Raw genomic sequence first — 23,179 nt, 5'->3', positions numbered from 1 at the left:
GATGAAAGCGGACTAAAAACTCTTTTGTGCTGTTTTGTAGATTTTAAGAAGGCATTTGATACAGTCCTGAGAGGGGGCCTATGGAAAAGAATGCAAGACCTCGGAGTCCCCTTGGCATTAAGGGTAGGCATCTCCCGAATATAAAAGAAAGTATTATGCAGACTAAAACAAGAGCATGGACTGTCAGCTGCATTTCAAAGTAATATGGGGGTAAAACAAGGCTGTCCTCTCTCACCTACACTGTTTGGAATCTGCATTAACAAGTTAGAAGAACTCATAAATGAATTTACAGCATGAGAAGTCCACAAGGACCCAAGCTCGGGCTATGGGCAATATTGTTGCTTCTATATGCAGATAATGTGGTTCTTTTTGCCTATGATCCTAATTCCATGCATCAACTACTACAGACACTTCAAGTCTTTTGCAATGAAAGTGGGCTGCAAATTAATGTCACCAAAACCAAAATGATGGCAGCTTTGAGGGGCAGCCCATTGAATATGTGAATACCTTTAAATACTTGGGAATCGACATACCAGCCGACCACAGATGGTGGCAATGTGTACAAAGAAGGTTGGATATAGGTTGGGGAAAATACTATCAATTTGAAAATGACTGTAGGCACACTAACACCCGGAACCGGAAGATCCGGAATATGTTGTTTGATACATATGTAGTTCAAACAGTGCTATACGGAGTAGAAGTATGGGGAGGCAGCATCTCTCCATCCACATGGAATGAGATTGAAAAAATGCAGAAAGCATTCCTACGACGACATCTAGGAGTCAAGGCTACTACCCCTTACTCAAAGCTCCTATTGGAAACAGGCAGGAGGCCAATTGAGTTTCATGCATTGATCAGAGTGATGCAATATCTAGTGGACGTGCAACAAATGCCAATAGACAGATTACCACACAGAGCATGGACAACAAGTATGAAACTTCAAAAAAACCATTAAAGCAAGATCATCTGTTTAGGATGGGGGACAGACATAAGGAAATGGTTCAGCAGATGGAAAGTGGAATCATACTTGACTATGCCACCAGAAAAGGTCACTCTACAAGAATTCCAAATGTCCTTACTATGCACCCTACAAGATCAATGGTTGACAGCAGAAAAAAAGACAAAGTTAGAATACTACCAAGATCAAATAAACCCCCTATGCTGGTCATCAGATGCCTCTACTCAGCCATACATCAACACTCCCATCCCTCTTCTCTATCGCAGGAATATTGCCAGATTCCGCACACGATGACACACCTTGGCAATAGAGAAAGGAGCTTGGCCAAATTTGCCATGACATGCCAGAGTTTGCAAATTTTGTGATTCACAAACAATTGAGACAAAGGCACATGTAGCCCTACAAGGACGACTACCAGCAGATACCGATAGACACCACTCAGCTCTCATCGGTTCTCAACATTGCCCCTCCGGCAACGTTGGGGTCTTTTGTCACCCGTCTTTTTTTGTACCGTCAAGAACTTGAAAATTCTTGACCCCTCCACATCGGAGGAGATTTTTGTACTAATGGATTAGGTCCCATGGGTCATTTTTGGACCCCCGAGGACAATAATAAATTCTACTTCTACTACTTCTCTCTGTCTTCCCCCCCCCCCACCCCCAAACGTTGTACACACACTCTAATGTGGAAGAAATTCAAATAGATTTCTCACATGAGGAAGTTGGTAGAATATCAATAGATGTGGTGACAAAGGGATTACACCTTTTAGCTAATGGAAAGGCAACGGATGCTCTTCACGTGTCATTGGACCTTATCAAATGGACTAGCCCATTCACTCGAGAGCGCATATGTATGTTACTTAATTAAGAAAGTATTGATGGCTTTCCTAAAGAGTGGCAAATCAAAAGGAGAAAACAAGAATGAGCTCTCCAATTACCGAACAATCACGGTAGGCTCCACCTTTGCAAAGTTGTATTGCACAATTATGGAAAAGAAGATCAGTCAATGGAAGAGAAGCATTTAGAAACGACCACTGGTCAAGTGGGTTCCTTGTCAAATCACTGCACATTAGACCATCTAGTTGCCCTTTGGGTTATTACAAAAGAAAGCCGGCTTAAGTTACAAATTTGTATGGTTGCTTGTTGCGGACTTTCGGAAAGTCATTAATTTTTGTTGCCAAGAAGGGTTTGCAAGAACATATGGTACAACCAAGCACACCCGAAGAATATCAATTTAGAGCATGTGCATTATATGCTCAAAACAGAGGACGGTTCTCTTGTCCATTCATGGTGATTTGGGGGCAAAACAAGGATGTTCTCTCTCAACGACACTGTTATTATGTTGCTTTTATATACTGATAACATTGTACTCTTTGCATGTGAGGTTGACACGTTGTAGCGCCTCCTACATGTTGTTAAAGAGTCTTGTGAAACAAGTAGTTTATTTGTCAATTTGGGAAAAACAAAAGTCAAGGTAGTCAAAACTAATCAGCCAAAGGTCTCAACGTTTCACATATAAAGGCGACAATTGAAATAGTCAGCCAGTCAACTCATTCAAATGATTGGATATTGATGCGCCGGCAAATCATGGATAAAGTGCATGCATAGAACACCGACTAAAGGCAGGATGGACCAGCTCCAACATGTTTGGATCTAAATGTAACTAAAGAAACTCTAGATGGCATACCAACGTTGGAGATTTTAGTGCTCTCGTTGTCCAAGTTTTGCTTTACTGAGATGGCACTTGGGGGTCAATCCCTAACTCAATGATACTTCTAAAAATTCGCATACAACCCATTGAGATGAAATCCATCATGAGGGTGTACAATATGTGACGAAGAATAAGAGATTGGAATTGCATCATCTACCACAATATGCTTGGAATGCAAGTTGCAAAGTACAAAAGTGATCTCCCCTATGTGCTCTGAGCAAGCGCTCCCTGTGTCATACAGCCTCATGCATGAATGTTGCCAAACACCTCTGATCTGGGTAAGAAAGGAAACTGGGTAGGGAGCTGAAGCCGTCTTTGAAAAGACAGTGGTATTGACCCCTGATCTCATAATATACCGATCACTTGAAAGTGAATTGCTCCTCTAACCCGATCTCTTGGGAGGCGCACAGGATACAAATGCATCCCTCTCTGGGTATGCCCTCCGCTCAACCACTCTCTATAAGGAGGAAGTATGATGAGACCCAAAACCGCCCGATTCAAATCGTCATGGAGTGAGGGGGGTGGATCCATGTATACCTTGGTGGGTCTCCTCTAAGATCCGTATGTAATGGTCTCCGTAAAAGCTGAGCTTCACAGGGAGCTCATGGGGTGCCAACCAAGTCCTAAAAGTGTAACTACAGGAGATCCTATCAAATAACCTAGTTCACCTTGTGATATGTAAGCGGGATAGAGGGGGCCTCAACACTATACTGAAATGGGGGTAGCTTGCCTACATTGAGCCCCATGCCCTCAAACTATCTACAAGTATGTGTATACCAACACCTCTAGTCCCCCTCTGTTGCTAGTCATGGAGGAGTCCAAAGCCAACCAAGGAAGCATGCATCGTCCTGAGGTGTAAGATTCATATTGCCGAATGCGGAAGAGATATGTGATGACCTGAAATGCTGCATCAACCTATAGTGGGGATGGCCCAAAATCAGCCAAAACTATCTGCTGTGGAACGGAAGGCTTACTACGGCGGATCATCCGTGATAGCATGAGAACCAAAAGCCTCTCAACTCACACCCACTCCATCTCTGCTGATAGGTCAGGCCCCCCACAAGGGGGCTGCTATGCATACCTGAGGAGAGGCTTTGTCTAAGGATACTAGCAGTGAGAATGTAAGCATTGTCGCTCTAGTCTAGCCACCGCAACGTACCCCCTGCTCAGTCTAGCCTGTAGTGCTAGTCACATCGAACAAATCAGTCTAGAGAACATGACCCTCAAGTAGGTGTAGGATGAAACTACCTCCACTGGAAACCCATCCAAGGTAAACTGCTCCCTATGCATGGCTGCCCGAGATGTGTTGAAGGCCATGACCTTGGTTTTACCAAGGTTGATCTTCAAGTCATGTGTCTCACAAAAAGTATGTAGTGCATAGAGGTGTCACTAGAGTCCCTCTACTGGGGAGGATAGCAAGACCACATCATATGCATATAAAAGTGTCCCAATAAAGGCCTCAAGCTCATATATGTAGAGGCCAAATAAGGTCGGTGACAAAGGACAACCTTGTTTTGACCCCAATGGTGCTCATGATCTCTTTGTCCACCCTACACCAGTCCGAAACCTCCCTGAGATTCTCTCATAAAGTGCCATGACTACCCAAATGATCTCCTGATCATATCCCAACTCCTACAAGCGTCTGATGAGTCGGGCTCTCGGCATTGTGCCAAAAGCCTTACGGAAATCTACAAAGCAATAGTACACTCTCTGTCTCCATGCCATGGCCTCCTCAACCACCCTCCTGAGTGAGGGTATATGGTCCATGGCCCAATGGTCTACCTGCAAGCTTGCCTGCACCATGGCTCTGAATCCCCGAAGCTCTGTGGCCAGGCTAACCTCTATGTCGAGTACTAATGCATAGATCTTGGACATAACATGTCCAATCATAATGGTCCTATAGTTTTCAGGGCTCATGGGATCTCCTTCCTTATGTATGGGTGTGATAGTATTGAGGGTCCAAATGTGTGGGAAGCCTCGCAAACTGCTTCATTGAAGAGCTTCGCTAAGATCGGGATCAAGGTGTCTATCATGTATGACACCCCACCTGAGTACCCATCTCTGGGACCAATCAAATGCAATGATTGCAGACCGCCCTAGCAACCATCCAAGAGAATGTTCTCAAGGCCTTGGGTGTGAGCCAGGAAACATGCCAAGAGGTACGGAGATACAAGATAAGACGGCGAATAAATAATGTATCTGTTGGCATGAGCTAGCTGAAACTGTAGGAAAAATTTCATCTACTTTTGCAGAACATGCTATTGAAATTGAAATGTAAAAGAAAAAAGTTACCAAGAAAGTGGATACAAGTTTGCTGAGGGGTGACAAAATCCGTGATAGGACACCATGAGTAGCCTGCCTGTGCCCTGCTCTCCTCTGGTGCCGAGAAACAGCTTGTTGCCTTGCAACGACCACTTTCAGTCCCATCATCTCTCTCCCCAAATCAAAGAGTAGACAGGGAATTTCTTCGGTCCTCCTGTGTGTCAACACGTGGGCAGGTCTACCGTGTTGTGCTTTTTGGGACTCAGATATGCCGTCTTCCCCACCATCAACTGGAAGAAACTCACGATCCCTTGGATCTCATACTATAGGGGCCTATGTAGACAAATTGCTCCTTTGACTCAACCTCCTCCACATACAAACATGAACATGTCATCTGCACATCCTAACTGAATATGCAGTTGCTGTGAGGACAAAACCCAAAGGCACGTGGGGGGGATCAATGAAACCCTCCTTTGAGCTCTACAGGCAATGATCTCTACAGAATCTGAGCTTTACCAAAAGCTTGCATGACGCTAACCAGGTCCTATATGTGTGGAGCTATAGGAGATCCTCCCTAGTGACCTGGTTCACCTCTACGAAGGTAAGTGACCACCAGAAAGGCTGCATCAAGCTGAAGCAGAGTAGTTCCAAACTCTGCCAGGAGCATCTGATAAAGGAGACGATGGTTTACTATGTGTCCAGAGTTTTTCCTGCAATGTCATGTGTCGGGAAAGCAAATTGAAAGCTGCGATTTGGCATTATACCAGACAAAAAATGATTGGTAAAAGTACCTTGAATACGGTCTGAATGGGTGCCTGCTTGGAGGCTAGAAATCTGCAGACGAAAAGAAATTCTCAAAGCCTGTGTTTTTGGTTGTAGCCTTCAAATGATAATACGATACTACAAACCTATACCTGGCCTTCCTGTTTGCTCTTGAATTTGCTGTCCTGCAGTGACTGCAGGGTGTCGATAAGCATGGAGATTGTCCTCACTGAATGTCTTATTTTATATACACGAGTTGGAAGAAGCTGGCAATGTGGAAAAGCAATCAATGATGGCTTCCATCTAGCAAGCTGAGATGGCTCAAAGTACTTTCTTAAAGTAAGCAATTCATCTACTGTCAGGTCCAGAGTGCCTCGGTCCAGAGTTTGTATTGGTTTTTGTTTCTCCTTTCCTCGAGGTACAAACTTCAGGATGGATAACTCAACCAGTTGAGCCTCTGGTTTATACAAATGAGGAACCTGTAACATCACATCTACTGCTTAAAAATTTTCAAAAGGTATCCACGACTCTCTTCATGCTTTTTGAAACAATTGTTAAATACCACCAAAATTGTGATTTTATTTTTATTAACTCACAGAGCAAATTATTTGTTTCACGTCCAAGATGCCACATCATTGTATACATACCAACAATATGTTTGACTCTAAATCTTGTGCTGCTAGTGTCAAATTAGATAAGCAATAATGCATGCCAGTTCATAAGATTTCTGAGTTGAATGCACAAAGAAAGAGATTAGATACACGAGCCAGGAGATTCAACATTTTAAAAATCCCCAGACAATGCTGTTAAAGATGGCAGAGAAATCCTTGCAGCCACTTTTCCACTAGCACTTGCATTGACACACAACTTAGAACTTAAGGGAGAAATTCAAGACATCTAGATTTTGGAATTGGCAAAGACATCACATACAAATTAATTAAGCTTTGTACCAAAATTTTACATGTTTAAAGTCTCTTGTTATACTCGGTACAAAATCATGGGCAAACGCATGCCTACAGTACAAGATTGAAGAAAGATTAGGTACACAATTCAAGAACTATTCTGTGCATTCTCATTTCTAGCAAACATAAATAATAAGATAAACAGAGTACTGTTCTAAGCCAGGCTTGGTGTTGACTGTCTAGTCTCATCACTACGATTCAGACAAGTAAAAATTTTATAACTAATGCAGAAACAGGAACCCTCCTTCCAGTTAAGAGACGGCCACATGCCTGAGAGAGAGGCTTAGGTAGGCTAGGGTAGGCAGAAACAAATCCAAAAGGAGGCATTGGAATAGTATCATCCAGTCAAATCCACAAATGCTTTCTGAGGATAGTAGTATTTCCTTATTTTGCAGCAGAGATGTCACACAATCCATAACTTCAAACTAGGACCACAAATGGGTTTCTTTACAAACATTATCATCAGAGACAATATTCACTAAAGCAACGACACTATGAATGTATGATTCACTCCTGTTGGTATTTGATTTTACACCGATCCCACACAAATCAGTCAATGTAGTCATACTGGCTGAAAAAAGTTAAAATACTGCAATTGCCGTTCCTTTCATATAATATTCGGATTAATTTACGGGATTAAAATGACTTGCCAGTGTTGCCACACAGGCTTTTAAGGATTTAAAAAACGTTTTCAAATATTGTAATTATTAATTTATTTATTTTTACGATGACTCTCTAACTTTGAAGACCTACCATTCTAGGGCTTGGATGAAAATTGAAGGTATTTACACCACCATTATGCATGTGCTTGCCAAGAAGCTTGCTCTTGGCCTGCTTCTTTAGATAGCCCTGAATTTCTGCTCCCTCACTTGCTAGCACTAGTAGCAATTGTTGTCAAGGATAACAATCATATCAAACAAAAAATCCCTTCAAATATCAATTTAATACAACTCAATGAAAATGGCAACAGAACAAAACAAGCTACAAGTTCAAAATGCACACTATATGTATGGATATTGACTCGACCATCACGTTTCCTTCCGGTTCTCCCCATCCTCTGTATCATCCTAAGAGGTGATATGTTTGCATCGAAACATATAACAAGATCTACCTCCATAATGTCCAACCCCTCTTCTGCAATGGATGTTGCAACAATGGTATTGAAACCCCCCAAACGGAACTTCTGCACATACAAAGAAAAAAGCGAATGGCATAAAGCTCAAAGGTGAAGTCGCTATCTTCTTTCAACCCACCACAAATTGCTATCCTAAAAGTTACTGCAATGAGTGCATCTGTTCAGAACACAAAGCTACATACCTGAAGCACAGATTGTTGTACTTTCTGGCTTTGACCCTTGGAAAATTTACCTGTTATCAATATGCAGACCCACAATGTTGTCAAGATCTTTCCTGCAGCTAGATTGCCAGGCAAAGAGTTCATGTTTCCTGTCAATCTTATTCCCAGGACTGAGCAGATTGGAAGAAAAACATTAGATCATCTTCTTTAATTCCTGTACATGTCATTCTAAATCCCAGACCAAGCAGATTAGCCAATGCCCTTCTATTCTATTTTTCCAGATATTGCTACAGCTGGGCTCTGGATACAAACATCATGTTGGTGCTCCCTGTTACAAAGCTATGGAGACCACAAGCACACATAACCTCTGTATTGAAAACCTTTCCAAGTTTTCTTAATGACATATATGTCAGCATCACCACATTCTAGGTGACTAACACTCTTTTCTCCTTAATGTTTGTTTAACTGCTTAACTGCTTGGGACCAGAACTATGCTGGTCATTGGTCTGGGACCACATGAAGTCAAGTCATGGGGGCTTGAGCCAAGTTTGGTCATCAGCTTGGATCAAATCTAATCATCAGCTTGGACCAAGTCTGGTCATCATCTTGGACAAAGTACTATTTGGATTTTTGCATCTACAGGTCTCAGGATGCCTTCTTCAACACTCACGTCTGCTATGGTCAGAGTTTCAGGGGTTTCTTGTGGAGGATTCTCCCTTAATATGCATCGTCTAAATGGGAGCGGGGTCCTGCCTCTTTCATGGTTTCTTGGAAGGCTTTCAATCAAGGACCTCCTAAAGAACACAAAATGCAGATGGTTTTTCACCTCAAAGGGGGATGCCAAAAGAATTGCTCAGGTCGATACCGCTGTCCCTTTGGATCAAGCCACTGGAGATGGAAACCATAGACCCATTAGTCAGATGGGGGCTTTTTCCGGCACCTGTATCCTTTTGCAGGCCATTGGGCTTTTGAAGGGCAGAGGTAGAGACACAAGGTCTTCACAGTGCAGTCAAGGAACAAATTGCTTAGATCTTTGGAGGGAATTTATTTTTGGATACATATTTTAAGCAGGTAAAAGTTGTGGGCCTTGTGGAGCAATGCTTCTATGCTAGTAGCTGGTATATGAAGGCTATGGCTTTATGTGGGTGTTCCTATAAAATTTCTTCTGTGGGACCTAGGATAACGGGAATGGAAGGCTCGTGGATGCATCAATCCACTACAGAATTTTAGACTAGAGCCAGAGATGGAGACCATCCAGAGCCCCTCACTAGGAGAAAGCTTTAAAATAATTAAAAACTTCCACAGGTCCTTTTGGAGGACTTTCGGGATCCCTTGGGAATAGGAGAGTCGCTTTTTCTTTTGGCTTTTCATTCATGAAGAGATTAGGAGCATTCCTATAGATGGCCCTCTTGCCCTCTATGCTTCACTAGTGTGATTCTATTCAACATTGCCTCTAGGAATGCGCATGCCAGAATCCTTTCCATGCAATCCTGAATCTGCAAAAAGACTTGAAATCTTTCTATCCTAAATTTGTCCTTTGGCCAACACCATCTGCACCCGAGACAAGCGGTTGCTAGACATGGTTGGGATTTGGAGCCTCTACACCAATTTATGATCAATAAAGTTGTAAGTATACCTTGGGTCAAATAGGATACAAACTTCATGACCTATGGTTCTTTTCATCTTAATAAAGTAATTAGGTCTAAACAGAAACTGATTAAGCTTACAATCACAAACTAGAAAGACTCAAGATGGAAAAATTCAACTAAGGAAAGCATACTTGAGACTTCCATCATCTGAACGGTCATGTTGGTCTTCAAAAGGGAAGCCTTTACTCACGTGGCCATGCTACATACTTCAGAAACATCATCCCTCTTTGTGTGCCTTGGCCAACTTAGCAAGATCGGTTTTTTTCTTTGACTGAGTAATATTCAAGTTGTCTTTCCTGAAGGTAGAGAAAAACGTAAGTTCAAGAACTTGTGTGCTCCCATCTTGAAGCTTCTTCGTCTTGTGGATTGAGAGGGTGCAACCATGGGATTTGTATATGAGCTAATGGACAAGATGGTGGAGGAGCTTGACACCATGAAGAATATTTCAGCGGATCGCGTGAAAAAAGTACACGACTTATGTGTGCAAAGGTGGACTTTTATGGGTCACTTGTAACTTGTAAGTTGTGGCATCTTTTTTATGCATTTTCCAAGTACATAATGACTCATATTTATCAACGATGGATTGCAACTTAGGTGGAATATGATTCACTCTCCCCTACATGCTACTGCATTCGTCCTTCATTCAATTTGGAGAGGCAAGGGTCAGGAAACTGACCATGGGGTTGGATGACCACCATTGAGCGATTTAGCAAAAATGATATGGAGCTGCAGGTAAGGCTTAAGCTAGTATCTAGAATCTCTACTCTCTGTATATGTAGGCTACTACAGTCTACATGTCAAAAAGTTTCTTAAATTTTAATTTCTTGGTTGGGATTTGTTGTTGGCTATTTCAAGCCAAATTGATCGACCAATTGAATATGTATCGTGATTACGAGGGATCATTCTCGCGTATGGTTGCAAAGGATAAGTCTATTATGGTCACAAGAGTGAAGTGGTGGGAGTCTTTTGGAGCTAGTACTCCAGAGCTACAAAGACTAGCCAACTACATCCTTTCACAAGGTAGTAGTGCCTCTCCTTGTGAAAGAAATTGGTCCACATTCTCACTTATCCATACAAAGAAGTGGAATCGATTAAAGCCCGCACAGATGGAGAGACTAGTATATGTGCATACAAATCTCCGTCTCACAAGGAACATCAAACAACAAGGTTTTCAAAAGATGGAAGTGAGTGAAGTCTCTTGTTATTTTGGATCTTGTTCAACCTAAAACAGAGAAGATTAAAGGCTAATCTTTCTTTCAAGTTTCAAACTTTCAGGTCACACTTGCTATGCTTGAGAAGGAGCCTGATGTTGATTGCTTACTCACTTTAGAGAAGCTACGTGCTGAGCTAGAGGCTGAGAAGCCAATCACCACAGTGGATGTCGATGATGGGGTGCTCGATGCGGACGAGGAGGATGAAGAGGATGAGGATGAGGATGAGGATGAGGATGAGGATGAGGATGAGGATGAGGATGGAGACACGGAAGAAGAAGAGACCGAACCAATGGAAGGCTGAGCCACTGAAGCAACAACCTACTAGCATAGGCCCTAGATTTGACTATTTAAAGTTTTTAGATGCTACCTAGTAGCTCTTTAGTAACTAGCTAGTGGTTACTAGCCTTGACATTGATGAGTAGGGACATAATCAATTTCAAGTTTCATATTTTGCAACTTACAAGTTCTAACTTGTAAGCTGTTTTTTGAGAAAAAATGTTCTGTAATTTTGTTTCAATTTATGGTTAGGGGCCTACGCCTCACTTCCAAGTTCCAAGCTTTAATTCAGGTTTCAACTATTTGAAAGTAAAAAATGAGAATGTGACTGATTCAGTAGTGGATTGTGGTCACTGGTAACTTGTAAGTTGTAACTACTAACTAGTAACTAGTTTTTGGTTTGAAAGTCTAAATTTTCATGAAATTTGAAGCTTGTTTGTAAGCTGTGTGCTATTACTTGTAATGATAGACTATAGTATGTCAAAATATGCAATATAGCATATTTTTTATTGAAATTATCACTTTTAAAAAAACCCATGTTTCGAAACTCTGCCTAATTTTTTCAAACTTACCAAACGTTTGGAAACTCCAAACGTTTGAAACCTTCAAACGTTTGATAGTAACTATGGATCATAGAGGCAGCCATTCCGGCAAATTGGATTGACACAAATGACATGCCGATTACAGAGTCCAGTTGGTGGGGAGCGTTCTCAAGGACGGGCATTCCTTTCTAGATTATTGCCCTGCACAATGCACATGAGGATACCCTAGTCTTTGATGTTCAGTCGGGAGGCAAACTTACCGATTTTCTTTGATGTTCAGTCCGGAGGTAGACTTACCAGATCTTCTGGTGATATTATTTTGGAGGTTGCCTTTCAACCTAGTCAAAATTGCACGTTTCATGGAGTGGGGCACGGACGCACAGGGGTATCTTGACCCCGATCCTCTTCTCCTTGCGTTGGGTTCTTGGAGACTCTGGTTATATGGTGGTTCCCCTATTAGGTTCTTGCAGTGGGACCCAAGGGAGTGGGAATGGATTGATGAGGGGCACCGAGAGGAGGGGATCCCCTTCCTTCGTTATATAGTCAGAAATGCCTAGAGATTTCAGCTCAGCAGTAGAGGTTGGAGACCCTCCAGAGCCCCTTATTGGGATAGTTTTCAGATTTCCGCAGCGCTGCGAAAAAACTTTTCTAGAAATCCCTCAGGAATAGAAAGATCACTCTTTTCTTTTGGCTTTCTATTCATGGAGGGATTGCCGTGAACCTATGGAGATCCAGGTTCGGGGCTGACCCTACTTGTTCTCATTGCCACATTGCAGTTGAGTCAGTACAGCATTGCCTTTGAAAGTGCAGACAGGCGAGGACGATCCAAAAAGGTGTTGCTAGGATTTTCTGTATCTTTCATACAACACCTTTCTATATGACCTGGGATTCAGTAGTATGGTTGTCTCTTACTGGCCCTCAGGTGTTTTTCGAGGGACATGATCTAGATCCATCTCCCATTGTACGGCAACACTCAGTGGAGTCTTGTTCCCTCCAAAATGTTCCCTTCACTCCTTTCAAACCTGCTCATGACCTGCTCATGCCTCAGTGGGCACATCATGGGAGATTCTGGCTAGCATTATAGCTTGGTATATTTGGAGAGCCAGGTGTACAGAGGCGATGGAGGGTACCCAGGTTCACCCTTTCCAAGCTATGGCCAGTATCTGGACCGACACAGTACACACTCTAATGGCCATCTGGGCGAGCATGCAAGGATCCTCCAGAGCAACCACTGCCAAGAGAGTTACTTTTTTCAGAGTTTGGAGAGGATCTCCTTTCTTCTCTGAGTGTCTCCCTCAGGGTTGAGGTGGCATTTCCAGCCTCCGCCTTGGTTTGTTATTAGCTCCTTTTAAACTGTTTTTTTTCCTCAAGCATTGCATGATGTATTCCCGCATTTGAGCTTGCTCTCGCGGTTTTCATTCATACAAAGTAATTTTCTTTTTAAAAAAATGCTCAAAGGTGGTTCAATCAATTTTTGATTGTGTATTTTCCCAATTGGTATGCAATGTCCGAAGCTTTCTTGCAAAGGTTCCTACATGGGATTAATGGGGAAGATGTGAGGACAAAGCTAAGTAAACTAAAGCAGAACAAGGGAAAATTTGCCTAAGACTTTGTGCTTAAGATAAGAGCTCTTATTAATCAGTTGAGTACGATTCCAGATGACAAGTATATGCGAGCCTGGTTAATTACAGGATATACCCAGGTAGATTCGCGCAAGCCAAAGATAGTCAATCCGACAAGAAGCTATGAGGAACTACTGAACCGAGCTTGGAGAAGAGCGAAGGTTTGAAAAACAAGGTAAAGAAGAAGGATGCTAATAGTGATACCAAGCAGACGCTAGCAAAGAAAGATAAGTTGAAAACTGAGCTGAAGAAGGCCTAAAAAGAATTGGGCATTCGAGATAAGCCAAATAACAATGAGAAGTGGTGTAATAGATGTTCCAGAGGTGGATATGTAGAAGAGGAGTACAAGACTAAGTATTGCAATACCTTGGCCAAATTTGGCCATGATGAGTCAGATTGCTGGTTCAATGGTAAAAATCACCAAGTGTCAACAAACTAAGTGGCGACTGATAACCGAGCACGGAGCGGCACACCACGGCGTCCCAAGCAAAAAGACAAGGGTAAGAATGGTAAAGAGAAGAGTGATCCATCTAAAATCAAGTGTTTCTATTGTGGAGAAAATCATTTGCGTTCTAATTGTCCAATTTGGGCAAAGCACTTGAAATTCTTGAAGAATAACATGAAAAGGAAAGAGGTGGATCCAGAGTGTTGAGCAATTGTAGCCAAGTTGCCAGATACAATTGATGCTCAAGTAATCACTTGGTCAAGAGGGCCAGTGACAACTGCTGAAGACACTAATGCTTCAAGTAAAGACATCAAGTGGAAAGCACAGAAGGAGCTGGCAGCTAAAATTGCAAGGGAATTGAAGGCAAAAACTCTAGCGGTAGAAATGCCCGAGTACACGCAGTACTCTATCACCGAAATAAGGGAATCCTTGAAATCGGGGTCCAAAGAATCGAAATCAGATACTCCACAGAAAACTAGCACAGAGCTATCCGAGCATGGGAAACATTCAAGAGCATGCAAGTAAGTCTAACCTTTGCCGAACTAATGCAAATAGTCCCATATTGTCGTGACTTCTTTGCTCAACAAATCAAGGAGTAATCTGAGCAACCAAAGAAAGTGCAATCCTTAGCCACTATGCATGTGATTGATACTCCAGTAGTTGATAAGGAAGTTCCGGTAATCACTATCAAGATTAAGAAGCAAACTATACCGGGTGTAATAGTGGATGGAGGATCAGGAGTAAATATAATTTCTGAAGAGATTGCACAGAGGCTGAAGTTTTAATCATATAAGCCATCGCCCTTTCGAGTGTGCATGGTAGATCAACGACCCATTAACCCCCAAGGGTATGTTGCAAGATGTGGTCATTTCGATAGGCGGCATCTATTATACAGTCAGTTTCATTGTGATTGCTATGGAACAGCATGCTTACCCAATCTTATTAGGATGGGAAGACCTTGGCTGAAGAGTGCAAAAGTACTCCATGACTAGGGTACACAAGAGATGACTATCAAGACAGATGGTCAAGGTGTGCATATACCGACCAACCCTCGAAAAGTCCTGAGTTGTTGTCGACCTAAGAATTTGAAAGTCAAAGATCCATTTCCACAAGATGTTGAGTCTCGGTTAATGGAGTTGCACATCCTACCTATTGGTGAGATATTTTCAAGTAGCTGCATACATCAAGCAGAAGTTAAGAGATGAGCAGATTGCTAAACAGAAGGATTTCTTTCCGAGCAATTTCACTGAAGACACTAAAGGACAAAGGGAGATTGTTGAAATGCCAGTGACTATCACTCGACTCAGAACTGAACAATTAGTTCCAGAACCGACACAAGAATTTAATCTTAGAACACAAGATCACCTGGCTATGGTAGTGGTGTGTGCCAATCTGTCTACCGAGCAACTCAGAATGATAAGAGATTTATTCCTCAGACACAAGGATGTGTTTGCATGGAGTTACACAAATTTAAGGAGAGTTCCTCCTGAGTTGTGTCAACATAAGATACTTTTAGTGCCAGATGCTAAACCAATACGGCAACAAAGGTACAGAATGAATCCCAATTATGCCAAGCAAGTCGAAGCCGAGTTGGATCAACTCTTACCTACTTAGTTTATATATGCCATTGACTGTAGTGACTGGCTCTTTTGTATTGTGGTAGTGCCTAAGCAAAATGGAGAACTCCGAGTCTGTGAAGACTACAAAAAATTCAATGCCCGGACAATTCCTTATCCATTTCCCATACCCTTTACTGAGAGAATTTTGGATCAAGTTGCAGGACATGAGATGTACTCATATATGGATGTTTATAGTGTATATAACCAGATTACAATGGCTCTAAAGCATCAATCAAAAACTGCTTTTATTACAGAGTGGGGTGCCTATGCAACCAAAGTCATACCTTTTGGATTAAGAAATGCCCCATAAACCTTTCAGAAGTTTATGGTTTACACTTTCCGAGATTACCTCACCGAGTTTATTGCTATTTACTTCTATGATTTCTGTGTATATTCCTCAGATATCGATCACCTGGGATACCTGGAGAAGGTTTTCCTAAGATGTAGACAAGCAGATATCTCTTTAAATCCAATTAAGAGTGTGTTCTGTGTCCGAGTTGGTATTCTACTCGGCCATGTTATTTCCAAGGATGGTATCACAACCGAGCCAGGTAAAATTAAAGCCATACAGCAGATGCATGAGCCTCGGAACTTAACTCAGTTATGTTCTTTCGTGGGGTTTATCAGCTTCTACCGCAGATTCATCAAAGACTTTGCCAAAATTGCAGTGCCTTTGTATGAATTGACAAAAAAAGATGCTAAATTTGAATGGAATGCCGAGTTGACTGTAGTTTTTAATGATTTGAAAAACCGAGCAATAGCTACTCCAATTCTCAAACAACCAAGTGGGATGTTATCTTTCATGTACATGTGGATGCTTCTAGTTATGCTTTGGGTATTATTTAGGCTCAGCCGGATGGTCCGTTGAGAAGCTTTGGGATGTTATTTAGTGTGCAAAAACTAAGGCACTATTCACTTGGTAACCATTTTGTGTTTTATGTGGATCATCAAGCCTTGACTGTCATTCAAGGACGGCTTGTTCGTTGGATGCTTCTGCTACAAGAATTTAACTTCAAAATTATTCATAAGCCAGGAAAGAGTCGTATGGGAGCTGACTATTTGTCCAGGTTACCAGCACCTAAGGAAACACATGAGTTAATATGGAATTGTCAGATGCTGAATTGTTTGCAATTGATTATTGTGAGAATGAATATGCCAAGTTGGTGGATTACTTGTCTAAAGGCACATTTCTTGAAACCATGCCTCGAGAAATGTAGGCGACTAGCTTTAAAGGCTTGGAAACACACTTTGATTGACGAGCAGCTCTATCGTCAGTGTGCAGATGGGATTCTGCGCCGTTGGGTTTTACCACATGAATGAGCTGTCATGTTGCAGGAGGCTCACTCGGGTTTGTCAAGAGGACACTTCCAAGGGGAGTTAACTGCTAGAAAAGTATTACAAACAGGATTATGGTGGGAAACCTTATTCAAGGATGCTCAAACCAGTGTATGCAATGTGATGTCTGCCGACGCACTAGACGGTTATTCGCTAATCAATCTATGCCTTTGCAACCAACTAGACCGTGGGAAGCCTTTCAATGTTGGGATTTGGATTTTGTTGGCCCTTTTAAACCAACCAAGTTCACTCAAAATAAATATATCATTGTTGCCACTTATTATGCTACTAAGTGGACAGAAGCTAAGGCACTCCTAAACAACTCGGCTCGGAGTACAACTAAGTTCATATACGAAAATATCATATGCAAGTATGGATGCCCTTTGCAGCTTGTCAATGATCAAGGGGGACACATTTCCTCAATGATGTGATGTAGTTACTCAAAAAGGAATTCAAAATCATGTATACAGTCTCCACTACTTACTATGCTCGTGGTAATGGTGAAGCCGTGTCAACTAATAAGACATTGAAACTCATTGAAGCCACATGGTATGCAAGAAGTGAATGGAAAGACAAGAAAATGTAGAGACAACTACAAAGCAATGAAACCAAAGTACTCACATAATATAAAGCTTGATGTAGACCTCATTTTCCCAGGCCTCGCAACAGAGCTTCACCCGATCATCAAGGACCTGGGGGCGCACTTTGGTTGGTTCATGCAGGACACCTTCGTTGATGCGGCGGCAACCCAAGGGGTGCCACGTGTCAAAGTGGCAGTCCTAGATCTGCAGAGTATCCCCTCGGAGTTCGAGATTGAGACGGACACAGGTGTGGTGATGCAGCGCATTATGGTCACTGGTCGCCCAGATCAGTGTCTGAGATGCCACGGCTTCGAGCACCAGGCGCGCTCCTGCCCTCGCTTCAGGACAGAACCTCAGATGGCCCCCATCCAGGCAACTCAGGATCCCCCCCGCCAAGCATCGACACCCCCTCCCGAAGGGGAAGGCTGGACTGAGGTCAAAAGAAAACGGAAAGGAAACAAAACAGGACCAAAAAAGCCTTCCCATCTACAGCAAGAGCCTCCTGTGGTCACCAATCAACAGCAGCCCGGTAAGGGGAAGGAGAAAGGGAAGGAGAAGATCAGCCAGCCTCCCCCTCATCCTTCACCCCGCCCCCCTGCCCTCCCCCCTCCTCCTCGGTCCCCCTACCTCCCCCCCCTCCGAGATCAGAACGTCAACGGTTGCCCCCTATGCAGTTTATAAATGATGAGGGGAGTGAAACTGAACTCAAACATAACAACTGTTTTTCTTCTCCTACCATCGAGGTTCCCCAACATACAAGTCAAAGTTGGAGTGACGCATCAAAGGAGCAAAATACACCCAGTAAAAGAACCAACAATGGGTGGGTCCGGATTCTGAGCTACATCAAGAAAAAGCTTGGAGAGGGGCAATTGCTGCCTCATTCCATACTCCGTGAAACAAAACACCTTGAGAACAATGTACGATCCGTCTGGGGACACGCCTGAGAAGAATCTCGAGTGCATCTATTTCACAAAGTTCTGAAAGTATGATCTTCGAGATTTGTGACGAAATCATTGTCCTTCATCACACCCGACCAATGATTTATTATCAATAGGACCCTCCAGAGATAAACTGGGAATAATGTCGCATAAAGATGCCGTTTGAGGTGGGTGCCTCACCGTCTCATGTGTTAAACATTAGAGGCACCTCTCTGTTAAGAAAAATGTGCAAATGGAGTGCTAGAACGGATCCGCATGTACAAGCTACAATGATGCCGATATACACTAAAGATAGTCAAAAATCATGGAATATATTGCCTAGCAGGTGTATGGGCTCTCAATCCCCTCAAGGAAAGCACCTCGCGGTTTGGTCGGTTTGGGGATGGAGTCTCCAGCAGACAGCCCGACCCTGCCTACATTCTAGACAGGTGGCCCTTGGCCTCGGGTCCTACAGAACCATTGTGGAAGCAACTAAGGACGAGCATGTTGGAGTAGGTGTACCAAGGTGTCACTGAAAAGGCACAACAATGGGTCTCGGGAGTCTTTAGGTGGAATATTCTAGCAGAGTTCGGCGCCTCACCCCTACAGCTTGATGCGGCCTTTCAGGCTATCACCTATCTCCACAGAGTCAGGGATTTCAGCTCCTCCGCCAACGGTCACCTCCACCTACCTTGGCTAGCCCTATCCTCGTCTATGGCCTTATCCGTTGATGGGGACCAACGATGCTGGTATAGTCGTCTTTCCAGTTGGTTCACCTGACTGGGCCTCGACGCTCCACCATCTCCCCTCTCCCCCACTGACCAGGAGGTCAACCGGCTCATTCGAGCAGATCTGCTCCAGCTCCACACCTGGCGGACATGGCTTCTTCACTCCGAGCTTCCTGTGAAGCTCGACTTCTACCGCCGACACTGCCTCCAGATCTCACAGGAGGGCTTCATCACACCTCCGGGTTACACACAGCTTCATCTACCACATGCGCTCCGGATCTCCCTCGGTCAGTTTAGGGTCTCGTCACACTGATTACGGATCGAGAGCGGACGTGCAGAGGGTATCCCACGAGAGGACCGCCTTTGCCCACTTTGCGACTTGCAGGAGATAGAGTCAGAGGAGCACTTTGCTTTCAGATGTCCTATCTATTATGCCATTTGAGGCCGGTACCACTGCCTCTTCCGCGACGGATTCGGCCCCCTCCCACACATGCTGCAGTTCCCTGATCAGCGATGCCTAGCCGCTTTCTTACATGAGATGACTCGCCACCGAGATACCTCTCTCCGAGCACGGCGACATGAGCAGCACACACAGCATGAGGACACCCAACGACCTATCACTGATTTCTTCCAGTCACAGGATACCTCTCCTCAGTCTAGCCGACGACGCAGACGTGAGCGAGAGCCAGAGCCACGACAGCTACGCCAGCGGACAGACTCACACATCCGGATCCATGACATCTCGTCTCTGCTCTCTGCCCGCCCCACCGGGGTTACCGTTGCCCTCATCGTTGCCCTCATCCACAGGGCCACCCGCCGCCCCCGACGACCGAGCTCGATTAGGCCGCGTGACATCAGAGGCCAATCATCTATCACAGGGTTTTTTCCGGCCTCCCATTTGACGGCCCCTCTATGATTGGTCTCTGACGATCACCACCTGCACATATATACTGTATCTCCCCCCTCTGCCCCATTTTTTATGCCCCCCCCTTCTTTTTTGTATCATTTGGAGGTAGACACATATTTTTTGTATCACGACTAGACACACCGTCCTTCATAACCTCTTTTTTGCAGAAACGGTTCGCTGGCCCGTTTTGAGACCGCCACCGTTATGCTCATTGTATCAGTTATCTTTAGTCTCATAGACCTTCACGGTCTCCCGAAGACTTTAATAAACTTTCTTTCTTTCTTTCGGCCTCATAGAGTTATGGTTTGTCCAGCTTTGGGACCCCAGTATGCACTTCCACCGTCAGTGAATTCCCAACCCATTTCTATCCAAGCTGAGAAACACACAGCTCTGTACTCTCTGGAAGTAAATGGCAGGTCTGGCATACACAAGATCTCTCTATCCTCTTCTACCACGTACCAATTGCGATGCACAATGCTGATTGAGCAAGAGGAAGGGGCTCTTCTTTCTTTGACAATACCAGTGAGAAGATGGTATACCCTGAGAAAAACCCTGACATCACCAATAAGGTTGCTGCTAGGCCAGTGTTATCAGGATCACGATCATGTACCCAATAATCGGGAATGAACTAAAAATTTTATTCCATTTTTTCTAGTGGGATACATTGAAGCCCACCTACAGTCACGAAATAAGAAGGTCCTAAAGAACTATAGTCACGAACCTGGAGCAACCTGGGGAATCTGTAAGAACTCATCCAAAAGGGTCAATGACTGATAGCTTACAAACTGACAGCTTTGATCCTGTATTACAGGAGAGGTTCTTGGTCCATAAACTCATACAGACAGTAGAGCCTAAGATAAGAGGTGCAACTGCTAGATCCCCACTATAAACAAAGCATGATCAAACAGGTTCATCCTGTAGAGAAAAAGAGGCAGGCAAATCGAAAGTTACAGGCTAGCAACAAAAAAACTCCCATGCGGGGTTTGTGAAGGAGGATGTTTTGCATTGTTAAAGAGCCAAATGCATAAGATTGTGCTAAAATTTGTCCCCACTCAAGGTGACCATCACTGCTAAGCATGCCATGCACAGAAAAGATCTGACAAATCCCATTCTCGTACATCTCATCAAATGGAAACAGTCCATATTGAAATTTTATAAATTTTAGCAGAGCTAAACTAGATCCCAATACTGCCAACCTTTCCACGTGCATGTTCAACAATTACATCCAAAGCTTCAAGTGGTCTACCAATAATAATTGGAAGGTTAAAAATATGCCAAACAGAAGCAATGCATCCAACAAAACACTACCTGAACTTTGGCCAATAAATTCCATTGCTTTTATAGTATCACCAATCTTTCTGAGGGCTTCCAAAATATCTCTGTGAAAGGAGGCAAACTTGAATTATTAATAATTGATGCAGCACACGTCAATTGAATGACCTCACATCATTCATTACCAGGAAAAAATTCAAGTTGAAATTATTTACTTCACACTCTCCCTGAAGTTTGTGAAGATAATCACTCTCGTCTTTGCCGGATCATTCTCCTCTGCATCCATCACAACAATATCTGAGACTTCAGAAAATGGAAAATCAAGAAAACATTGGCAAGAAGACTGAGTCTTAGCTTCCATAAGAATTGATACACAGTACACTAACAAGCTGATTTTCACCATCCACTGAACTTTGAATAGAGCGGCCTGAACACAAAAATTGAATAACATACTGAAATGACCCGTTATTAGCTCCTGCAATTTCAGTAGCTTGGGGCTAGCTGCACCATTTCCCACATGTTTCTGCATCAATGACTTGATTTGCTGCAGATTTTCATTTCTTCCCATAAGTCTTGCAAACGGCCTGGCATATGTTCAAGAATCTTAATAAATATATATCTATTGATTTGATTCAGCATCTAGCAAAACATGGACTTAAGATACAGGATGATCCCAAAACGTGATGATCCTTAAAATCAAGAAACATGAGAGCAGTGTGCAGCAATGTTTTTACTTCAGCTTCCCAACCTTTTCCCAAATGGTGCCTTTCAGTAAAAGTATAACAAAAGGCATTTCTGGTGGGTTAAAACCATACCCTGATTGTAGCTTCTGCCTGAGCATCTCATACGAAGGTCGAATTCCATGGGTGAAAAGCAATTTGTAGATATGATATAAAGTGATGATTGCTCCAAAGCAAGCCTCAACCTCCCCAAACTGTCTCTGATCAAGACCAGCTGGTGGTGCTTGTCTGAACTTGTCTCTTGCAGTCAGAAACTCATATGGTGCCAGCTAACCAAAACAATCAGGCATAATCAGTACGTTTCCATTGTGGACCAAGACAATTGGGATGAAAAAACCAATACCCAATGCACTAAAGTAGAAATAAAACTCGAAACAATTCACATTATTTGAATTTCTCACATCAACAGCTGCAAGAGTAATATTTGCACATTCAGTAGGTACCCTTACATCAAAAAGGTAATCATACCTGTGAATACACGTGTTGTTACACAGGAAACAAAGAAAGACTGCAATACCACTTGAGTAATTGTGCAACGTAAAATTTTCCTAGACAGTCAGTCAGTCAATGACCAGAGCAAAAAGGGTATGGAAAACTATCTCATAGCAAAAAGGGTATGGAAAACTATCTATGGATTCCTTTCCATGTCCCTATACGTGAATGACCCCTTCTAGCGGCATACTTCTGACTATTAATAACAAAGACATAACATTCTGTTGTACTGAACCTTTCTTGAATTCAATGACTAGGACATCTTCCATATCAGGAAATAATTTAAGTTGAAACTAATTACTTCTCACTCTCCCCGAAGTTTGTGAACATAATCATTCGATAAGATAAGATCAGACTGACAAAGGAGTACTAACTCAACTCATATCAACAACACATGTGAAGCGCTTGCCACTGATGGAGCCATTTAGGCACTCTCCAAGGTCAAGATCAATGGTGACCACTGACATCTATGGTCTTGCCTCAAGAGAAAGGGTCAAGATTTCATCAGCGAGAGACTGTACACTAGGGTATGAGTGTAGAACAGCCTCTAGGTGGCTTTTTAGGCAGGCAATGGGATGTCCCTTCTCATTAGTTCTCTCAATTGAGGAAGCTTTCAACCAAATCACTGTAAATCTTTATCTTTCAAAAAAAGGCCTCGCCTTGAAGAAGGCTTTTCTGGCCACCATATGGTGTGCAGCTTTTCCCTCTCCCTCCAACATCATCAATAGAATTCACAGACTATGATGGCCCCTTTCATCAATTGCGACAATGGTTCACTTTCCTTCAATTGCAATGACGATCCTGAGAACAGCATGGACAGCAACTCCTTATCGGTTGAAATTGTGCCATAGATTTGTCTTGAGACCTCATCCATAGAAGCACTCCATTTA

General features: G+C 43.1%; 1 protein-coding gene across 1 annotated transcript in view; it reads right to left on the bottom strand.

Annotated features, from left to right (window-relative positions):
* The window catches only part of FANCM (DEAD/DEAH box RNA helicase family protein), a 152,100-nt gene that overhangs the window by 43,597 nt on the left and 85,324 nt on the right, over positions 1-23,179 (bottom strand). The window contains exons 11-19 of the mRNA XM_087378925.1: positions 21,873-22,066; positions 21,511-21,641; positions 21,273-21,333; positions 21,094-21,164; positions 7,972-8,021; positions 7,672-7,837; positions 7,408-7,535; positions 5,845-6,171; positions 5,722-5,764 (exon numbers count right to left, since the gene is read on the bottom strand). Of these exons, the coding sequence (XP_087235051.1) occupies positions 5,722-5,764; positions 5,845-6,171; positions 7,408-7,535; positions 7,672-7,837; positions 7,972-8,021; positions 21,094-21,164; positions 21,273-21,333; positions 21,511-21,641; positions 21,873-22,066 (1,171 nt within the window). The remainder of the gene's footprint in view (positions 1-5,721; positions 5,765-5,844; positions 6,172-7,407; positions 7,536-7,671; positions 7,838-7,971; positions 8,022-21,093; positions 21,165-21,272; positions 21,334-21,510; positions 21,642-21,872; positions 22,067-23,179) is intronic.

Source organism: Dipteris shenzhenensis, chromosome 9 (assembly GCF_047967505.1).
Source record: "Dipteris shenzhenensis isolate YYH24624 ecotype China chromosome 9, Dip_SZ_1.0, whole genome shotgun sequence".
NCBI lineage: Eukaryota > Viridiplantae > Streptophyta > Polypodiopsida > Gleicheniales > Dipteridaceae > Dipteris > Dipteris shenzhenensis.
This window is presented reverse-complemented; position numbering and strand designations above follow the sequence as displayed.